At 39.1% G+C, this 10,157-nt stretch overlaps 1 protein-coding gene across 8 annotated transcripts in view; it reads right to left on the bottom strand.

The window, feature by feature from the left end:
- Nucleotides 1-754: 754 nt before the first annotated feature.
- Nucleotides 755-10,157, bottom strand: part of Creb1 (cAMP responsive element binding protein 1) — a 70,316-nt gene continuing 60,913 nt past the window's right edge. For all 8 annotated transcript variants that reach the window (XM_029474406.1, XM_021152182.2, XM_029474413.1 and 5 more), the window contains one exon: nt 755-6,572. In XM_029474406.1, coding sequence (XP_029330266.1) covers nt 6,428-6,572 — 145 coding nt within the window. In that variant the 3' untranslated portion in view covers nt 755-6,427. The remainder of the gene's footprint in view (nt 6,573-10,157) is intronic.

Genomic DNA, 10,157 nt, shown 5'->3' with positions numbered 1-10,157 from the left:
TCCTGGGATTAAAGGTATGTGCCACCATGCCAGCTTCCATCCTTTCATTTTTAAAATATTAAGTCTCAGTAATTCGGTTAAGTGTGGTTGCTCTGCAGAAAGGAGAAACAGGAAATCCATGTGACCCGAGCTTCAAAACCACATCTGACAAGCAACCAGGAAACATTACACAGCTTACTAGTCAAGTTCCTAGGTTCCAGAACTTCAGAATACTATAGGGATCTTATTAGTTCTTTGGCAATAATAGATACGTGCATTTCAGGATTCCCTTGTTCATACCCTTCCTACCAGATAGCCCGCCTAGCCTCTGGTTCTGCCTTCTGTGCCCGTGAGGCTGGGATTACAAGGGCATGCTATTGTACCCACCTTCCTTCTGCATTTTATACAGTCACATATTTCAGAATAAAGGTGATCCGAGTTTTTATTGTTCTTTCAGGGCATGCACACTTCTTAACTTTAAACTGAGGAACACATCTCCATTAGTTAGTTACTCGACAGGAGAACAGCACTTGGGAGTTTTAGATCATGCTTAACCTTACTCAAAAAAGTGCTAAAAAGAATTCAGTAAAATTGAGTGTTTAGATGTGTTGTATGAATTACAGTTTTCTGTTGCTAAGCATTACAAGCTTGTGATCATTCAATGTAATCTTTGCTCATTTGACAAAATAACCTCAAGTCCAAGAAAATGAGGGTAAACAAATACTAGCTTGGCGGGGAGGGGGTGTCCCAGGCCCAAAAAAAGAGACTTTACAGAGTTTTTAAAAGCATGTTTATGTGACTGCACATAAATGTCTGTGTAAAAAGGGCATTATGACAGTTGATACCACAAAGATTACAGTAAGAAAAGCACTTTAAGACAATATTTCACAAATTCACAAGGATCACTTTAATATACAAAGTAACTGCTACCATTCTGAACACAAAGCAGCCAGTATGTACATAGTGTTAATAAAATGCATGATGTCTTGGTACTTTTATTCTTTACACATAAAGCACAAAAAGATTTAGGTAAAAAATTTAAACAGGGATGTTTCTAGATTGTAGGGAAGGTTATTAGAAATGTATTTCCCTTCTCATAGTTATTAGTACTCTACTCCAATAGGAACATCAGAGTTAAAGCTGATACCCTGTTTTGTGCTGACAGTTCTGGGGAGGTATTCTCTACTCCAGTACTCAAGGAAAAACCAAACAGCCAAATACCATTCTAGGACTTCCCTGGTTATTTTGTTTTTCAAAAGTTTCAAGTGACATGTCTAAGTTCCACTGGGGCATTATAACCGATGTGTACAGATCAGCTCAAGACAGCTTTACACAGAAAACTGCTAACTAGCACACTTCTTCACCATCCTAATAAATCTACAACACACAGAAAAATGTTGACAAAATTTCCCACTTTTAATATAAATAATTTTATTACATACACATTGAAGTGGCACCTGGGTAAAAATACGTCTATAAAGCACTTACCAATTCAATTTTAAAAAACATAAGAAAATAAAACTTCCCAAATATAATAAATCATTTCATGTGGCCAACATAGATTATGATCTGCAGTGATCTTTCTTCCCTACTGATTTTTTCAACATCTCAGACTTACTCTTATCTTTTGAGATGCCCTTAGAAGCTTAGAAATGCTATACTACTATGGACAAGTAGTAAATCATGCCTACGAAAGTAGGAGTTTCCTACTTTTTGACCCTTCTTCCTTTTTCTTGCTGGTAACAATGTAACATTTCCCCAGCTAGGACCTGCCCCACTGCAGCAGTGGGACAGGCCAGCTCATCCTCAGCTCTGCCTGCTTTCATACTGTCAACTCGCTTCCCAAACTTTGCTCTCTTATTTATTTTTTTTTAATTTTTCTTTTTTTAAAAAATAAATTTCAAGCTAAAACACCTGAAATATAATTCCTCCATTCAAATGTTATCTGGTCCTTGTTAAAGTCTGTCTGCCCCTGAGGACACACACAAAGGCTTAAAACTACATTCACTAATCAGTAAGCATACCATGAGCAGATGAGTCAGCCGGAACTTCAGCACCCTGTTTGATTTGTTTGAAATTCTTCCATACTGACTCAACTTCATGATACCTTCAACCCCTCAAGGATTATATGCCTCTCTTGGCCATTGATTCTAGAAAGTCAAGGAAACCAGTTCCTAGCACATAACAGTGACTGTTAACTTAAAAAGTCAACATTAACATTGAAAGTAATCAAGACACACACAAGCCACCCAAAACTCTAGTTGTGCTTTGTACATCTCAGTGAACATGTTTATTCTAGAATGAGTCACCTACAGGCCTAACAAAGCATACTGTACTCCCCCGCAGTCAGAAACCAGTCGCGTTTAGGCAGCATTTCTCCGAAGTTAACAAAGCCAAATTAAAATGATTTAGTAACAACGAATACATGGTTCCCCATGATGACAACAAATTATTTGCTTTAACAAAGTTTAAAGCAATCCTCTGAAAAAAAATCTTCTGAAAAAATTTTTTTGGCATGCTCTACATAGAACTAAAGTTGGAGGATGAAATTTAAAATTGTAAGTACTTATTTTTCCTTCAGTATTAGTCAAATCTAATTCCCAGATATTTAGCTTTTATAACATGCTTAAGGCTAGCTATGATACTGTGATCAATGAAAAGCTTCTATTAAGGAGTCATGATTTGAAGGAGGAAGACAAAAGGGTCAGCTGAGAACTCATTTATAAGGAATTTCCCAAGTTGCTGATACCCAAACTGGGTCCTTAAAAAAAAGTGCAAGTTACAGCAAACCTTTACAAAGAACTAATGTAAATACAACCCCAAGTCAACATCCAGCCTGTGTCCTGGGCCCCGGGATGATGTGCCATCCAGAGTTTCAGTGTTACAAAGGCAAGACAAAAGCCTCTGGAAGGAACTGAAAATGAAGCAGCTATTGGTAGAGAAGCTGATTTGTGTTACCAGCTGACTGGAGTCAACAGAGAATCAAAGCTTCCTAAACAGGAAAGGCAACATTTAGATTGAAGTCACTTCAAGTACGTAAAAGCATTCCGGGTTATATAAATGTTTGTTTCTAAGCCCCAATATTTGTATGATTCCATGTCACCCTAAATGGTCAAAAACAGTAGGGAGGAGTCCTGAGAGACAGAGACCGACTTCAGCCAAGAGGACTTCTGGTTGGACAGCCTGCCTGACTGGTTTTGTGCTTTAGACACTAGCACTGCTTGCTGGCCTACCATCAAAACACATCTTGACAAAAATCCCTGTTCAAATGAAACATGAAAAGTCTTCGCCCAAAATGATTCTTGAAACAATTCTCTTAAAAGCTATTTCAAAATGTTCTTACCAATTTTATAGCTGCCAGAAACAAAGCAGGGGGAAAAAAGCTTGGGGTTTAGGAGTTTTCAAGTGACTGGTAACATACTCAAAAGCATCAAGCCAAACAAAACAAAAACCCAATAAAAAACTGGAAGAAAAGAGAAAACCCAGTTGTGAGTGCTGGAGTAATACAGTCACTGAAACACCAGAAGAGATGCAGGAGAACGCACAGCAAAGTGGAATCTCATCTGACCTCAAAACGCTAGAATACTCAGCATTCCTGACATAACAGCTCTCAGAGCATTTAGATGATATACTGTATGTATGTATATATGTACACATATATTACAAAATGCCACGTCCCCACCCACTCTATAACATCTAAACAAGCACAGCACCTAGGACAATATGATGGTTGCTAATATGGTACTTGCTTTTGATAAAGAACTTAAATTGTATCTCATATCAATTTTTTAAATATGAACATATTGGATCTAGCCCTTTCTAAGCCATTGTTCAGTTAAACACTATCAAAGCTTGAAAACTCAGAAGAGTAATATATCAAAAATAAACCTATCCCATTTCATTTTTATTAGAGTTAATCTGTCCTATAGATAAAAGTGCCACTATATATATGCAAAGTGAGCAGTACCAAACGTGCTATTCTCTAGGCAAATCAGTAGCATATGTACAGATTCCTATGACATTCTCATTCCCTTTTGGCCAACATGAAGAGAAAAACATTACCGATAATGTGGCCACATACAATTTTGGATATAAGAGTTTTTAAAAAATTATGTCATTTTCTTAATAAAGATTCTCCACATAGCTCAAAAACAAGTTGTTTTTTTTTTTTTTTCTCATTCTCATGTTAAAAAAAAGAATCCAGCTTGCATTAAAGAGGCTTGATTTCTTTCTGTATGAACTGATATTTCGAAGTCAGGTTTCACAACACCATATATTTCTCACATTATCAAGTAACTGGTGTCAAACTAGTACAGTCATGCTCCAAGCATAAAGACCCAGGCCTCTGTAAATTAATATCCATCCAACTAGGAAGTATGGCTGAGACTGCCTTGGTCTCTAAAGGGTTAAGGAGACCACCTATTTCCTCATTATGTAGAAAGCCTCAACTTTTGAAGATAGACACTTACAAATTACAACTTCTGCACACTAGGCAAATTTTCCACTTGTGACATTTAAAATGTTCAATCTGACATTCTGACTTAATGTGAAGTAATTCCAGTTTGTTGACAGATTTGTGATTCTGCTTCATTTTTGTTTCACCACGTTTAGTAAATGATATATCTACTTGCTGGCACAGACAGCTTTTATGCTATCTCCTTCCCAGCAAGCTCAGCAGGACAAAGATCAAACTTTAGTCGTTTGAAAGCCTTCTGGAGAGCCTGGTGAACTGTTCAGACAGAAGGACTATTACATCACTCAACTCTTAGAATCATGTCCTTCACAAACTGTTCATCCTTGAAAAAAGACAATGGTTTGTTATAAACAACACAGAACATTTACAGATAGCAACCAAACAGTTCCCGCTCATACGTATACTGATATTAACATGAGCTTTCTTAAGATCCCAAAGCAAATATAAGACAGTCTTCCGAGTCTGAGCTCTTCCTCAAACGTGAAGTAGCCTAACACACCAGCCTCCACTGTCCTCATATTTGTCTTATAAAGAGGTAACTCTTAGATTTTATTAGGCTTAATAAAAAAAAAATGAGTTATTACTAAGTCTTCTCAGGAACAATGTTACCCATAAATGCAGACTCTGGGTAAGGGTGTAAGTAGAAACAGCTTCAGAAACAGAACAGCTTTTGGAGAGTTAAAGCAGTACCACCTTTTTTGGGAGAAAAAAAAGTGTTTGCCAAATCTTGTACCATAGCACACACTCCAATGTCTGAAGGAAATTACTTTTCTTGTGTGCATTTAACACAATGCTTTAGAATCACATCCTTGTAACTTCTTTGACTTAAAAAAAAATATTCCAAGAGATTCTCTGACAGAAATGTGACGATAGAAAAGGTTGTCTATTTAGTACTTTCCAAGGGCATCACTTTGGCTGGACATCTTGAAAACGTTCCTGTTGGCTGCACAGTGTAAATGCAACAGTGAACCAGGAATAGCTTTTCAGATAAATGAGTGACAGTATAAGGATTTTGAAAGCAAGGACAAAAGTTTTTATTTATTAAAAACCTTATTGTATAACTCAAGGAGTTAGCTTCCTGGCCAGCACCTACTCATTAAGACTTAGTACTCACCAGAATAAGGTTTATACTATGATTTTAACTTAACTCAAAATTCAAAACCATGCTTTCCATTCAGTTGGTTACTTCTATTAATGCATTCAAACTGCTGAACACACAGAACTGAATGGAGAAGCAACAACTGCCCTACAGAGGAGCTGGAGTGAGTACCGTGCTTCTCAGCACCAAGGACAACTTGTCAGTACTGAAGAAAGGAACATACATACAAAGTTTACTCCCAACACCACACTAATATCCTTATTTAAAGGATGTTTTTAACAGTTTTACATAATTCACAATGAAAGTGTAAAAACATCAATTTGGCAGTCAGCACTTCTTCGTTGCACCTTCCTTCCTTCCTTCCTTCCTTCCTTCCTTCCTTCCTTCCTTCCTTCCTTCCTTCCTTCCTTCCTTCCTTCCTTCTCGTGTGGCCCACACATTCCGTCAGCTCAGGAGGCTGGGTGACTGTCCCTAAGGCAGCCATGGAGCTCAGCAAACCTTGAAGTCATTAAAAAGAAAACAAACCAAACAAACCTAAAGCAAAAATAAGAAAGCCAAGATTTCATTTTCCTCATTTCCCCCAACAATTTACAAATAAGCAAATGATTACTTCTTGAGGGTGGTGGAGACGGAGGGCAGAAGTCTCTTCATGATTCCTGGCGCTGCACATTTCTTGAGGGCAGAAGTGGAAGTAGTTGTTGGAACATTCACAGTTTAATGCAAAAGCAGAAATGAATGAAATTCTGTAGTTGCTTTCAGGCAGTTTTGCGCATAGAAAAAAAGAAATGTTTAGAAAATAATTGTTTATTTGTCTTTCTGGTTGTGGCCAAGCCAGTCCATTCTCCACCATAAGAGGAGGGAACTTAAATCCCAAATTAATCTGATTTGTGGCAGTAAAGGTCCTTAAGTGCTTTTAGCTCCTCAATCAATGTTTTGTTTTGATTTTCAAGCACTGCCACTCTGTTCTCTAAACATTTCACATATTCTTTCTTCTTTCTACGACATTCTCTTGCTGCCTCCCTAAAAATGAAAAACACAAAAAAATTTATGTTCATACACTTCATTCCACTAATTTTAGAACAGAATGTTTTCTAGAGAAACAGCTGAAATAAGCAAATGTTCAGTATTATACAAGAAATGCTCAGGAAATGATACTGGCATGGCCTGATGCGGCAGCACACTGGTAATGTCCCTTGCTGCTAAGCTGGACAATCTGAGTGCAGCCCCTGAACCCCACATGGTCGATGGTGAGAACCTACTGCTTTTTCTTTACTTATCTGCTCCCACACATGTGTGCACACACTAGGTAAAAACCTTTCTTTTTCAACTACCTAAAAATAGCTCAGTAGATTAAGTGCCAATGCACAAGCAGTGGACGGGATTCAGATGCTTAGCACCCTGATAAAAGCCCACAACGGCTCAGACAGAAGGCAGAAAGCTCCATGGAATGAACTGGCCATAAAGCCTAGCTCAATCCTTGAGCTCCAGATTTAATGAAAGACTTTCAAAAATGGAAGTTGGTGGGAAGGATGTAGGCTAAGTGAGGTTCTCTTTTTTCCCTGTCCCTCCAAACCCAATCCCGTGTCACCTGCAGAGGTTTCTTCCTTCAACACCTCTAACCTCCCCCCCCCCCCAAACNCGTTGCCTTATCTCAGACCCCAACTCCAACAAGAACTCCCTAGGAATCCACATGCCACTCTGACCAGGGAAACAGGCAGACTAATTTCCAATCTTCACCTATATTTCCTCTCCTCCAAAACCAATTCCCCAGTCGCATCCATAGCTATGTAGCAGATTACCTCTGAGGCCTCTGTGCCACCTCCTGCGCCCATCTCCTCACCTCTTCCTGTATTCCTCCAAGTCTGTTCCTGAGTCTCATCCCCAACTCTGTAGAAGACTACTTGTAACTTCTCACTCTGGCCTCGTTCCCAGGGGTCTGAGCAGATCCTGGTGGAACACCCTGCTTTGCTCTTCCCTGTGCACCCCACCTCCAGGACCATCCTAGATCAACTGTGTGTCAGATCCCAGAAGAGTGTCCCACTAGACAACATAGAGTAACAACAGAGAGTAACCACACTCTCCTAAGAACCAGAGGGCAACAGAAACCAAGAAATAAATCATGCTCACAAATACAAGATCTGATATCAAGACCTAGAATTACATTCTTCTCAAACCAGATGTCTAGATGTCAGTATAAAAATAGTAACAGCTAGGACAATGTATCCAGTAGGGCTCAGCAAACTTACCAGAGCAGGCCTTGAGTATCGCAACAGAGCAGAAAACAAGAAACCGATTTTAAAATAGCCTTTATTAATATGATAGAGGGCCTTAAAGAAGAAATGAACAAATCCCTTAAAGACTCCCATGAAGTCACAACAAGCAGTGGGATGGAAGGGATAAAACAACTCAAAGTCTGAAAGTGGAAACAGAATAAAGGAACCCAAGCTGAGGAAACTCTGCAAATAAAAACTTTAAAACTTGAACAGGAACCACAGAAGCAAGTCATATGAACAGAATGCAAAGATGATGAGGTAATCTCTGGTTTTGAAGACAGGACAGAAGAAATTGATCAAAGAAAACGTTAAATTTAAAAATTCCTGGCAAAAGACATCCTAGAAATACGGGATACCACAAAATCTAAAAATAACAGGCAGACAGGAAGCCTAAGAAACCCAGATCAGTGGTTTCCATTTGGGACCTGGAGTTGACCCTGTGCCAAAACTATCTGCTCCCCAATCCCGACCTGAGAAAGCTGGTCTCCCATGAGTGCTGACACACCTAAGATCACAGCTGAGACCTACGAGACCCAATCAGAGCCCACAGGACCCAGGAACCATGGTGCAGCTGGGGTTAGGATCCTTCTAGAGGTTTCCATCTGCACCCTGGAGCTGACCCTGTGCCACAGAGCTATCTGCACCCAAGTCTTGCCCCTCATCTCCCAGGAGTGCTAACAAGCCTAAGGCTCACAGAAGGGAGAAGCTCCAGTCAGAGAGAGCAAGACCACTAACACCAAAGATAACCAGATGGCAAGTAGCAAGTACAAGAACATGAGCAACAGAAACCAAGACTACTTGATATTATTAGAACCCAGTTCTCCCACCACAGCAAGCCGTGGATACCCCAACACACCTGAAAAAGCAAGATTCTGATTTAAAAATCATATCTCATGATGATGATTGAGGACTTTAAGATGGACAGAAATAACTCTCTTAAAGAAATACAGGAGAAAACAAGCAAACAGGTAGAAGCTCTTGAGAGGAAACACATAAATCCCATAAAGAAACACAAGAAAACATAACCAAACAGGTGAACGAATTGAACATGGTTATTCAGGATCTAAAAATGAGAATAGAAACAATGAAGAAATCACAAAGGGAGACAGCCCTGGTGTTAGAAAACCTAGGAGAAGCCGGGCGTGGTGGCGCACGCCTTTAATCCCAGCACTCGGGAGGCAGAGGCAGGCGGATTTCTAAGTTCGAGGCCAGCCTGGTCTACAGAGTGAGTTCCAGGACAGCCAGGGCTATACAGAGAAACCCTGTTTTGAAAAAACAAAAAAAAAAAATACAGAGTGAGTTCCAGGACAGCCAGGGCTATACAGAGAAACCCTGTTTTGAAAAAACAAAAAAAACAAAAACAAAAACAAAAAAAAAACCTAGGAAAGAGATCAGGATTCATAGATGCAAGCATCACCGACAGAAGACAAGAGATAGAAGAAAGAGTCTCAACCTTGACAGAACAGTCAAAGAAAATGCAAATTGCAAAAAGATCCTAACCCAAAACATCCAGGAAATCCAGGACACAATGAGAAGACCAAACCAAAGGATAACAGGCATAGAAGAAAGTAAAGATTCCCAAGTCAAAAGGGCCAGTAAACAACTTCAACAAAATTATAGAAGAAAACTTTCCTAAAGAAAGAGATGACCATAAACATATAAGAAGATGATAAAACCCTAAATAGATTGGATCAGAAAAAAATTCTTCCCATCAGATAATAATCAAAACACCAAATGCATAAAACAAAGAAAGAATATTAAAAGCAATAAGGGAAAAAGGTCAAGTAACATATGAAGGCAGACCGATCAGATTCACACAAGACTTCTCAACAGAGACTCTAAAAGCCAGAAGATCTTGAGCAGTTGTCATACAGACCCTAAGAGAACAAAAATGTCAGCCCAGACTACTATACTCAACAAAACTCTCAATTGCCATAGATGATGAAACTATCATCTATGACATGTCTAAGAAACTATCTAAGAAATTCCATGACAAAAACAAATTTAGCCACTATCTTTCCACAAATCCAGCCCTACAAAGGATAACAGATGGGAAACTCTAACACAAGGAGGGAAACTACACCCTAGAAAAAGCAAGAAAGTAATCTTCTTTCAACAAACCCAAAAGAAGATAACCACACAGACATAATTCTACTTCTAACAACAAAAATAACAGGAAGCAACAATTACTTTTCCTAATATCTCTTAACACCAACGGACTCAATTCTCCAGCAGAAAGACATACACTAACAGACTGGATATGTAAACAGGATCCNGCATTTTGCTGCATACAGGAAATGCACCTCAGTGACAAAGGCAGACACTACCTCAG

The sequence above is a fragment of the Mus caroli genome, chromosome 1, assembly GCF_900094665.2.
Source record: "Mus caroli chromosome 1, CAROLI_EIJ_v1.1, whole genome shotgun sequence".
Classification (NCBI taxonomy): domain Eukaryota; kingdom Metazoa; phylum Chordata; class Mammalia; order Rodentia; family Muridae; genus Mus; species Mus caroli.
This window is presented reverse-complemented; position numbering and strand designations above follow the sequence as displayed.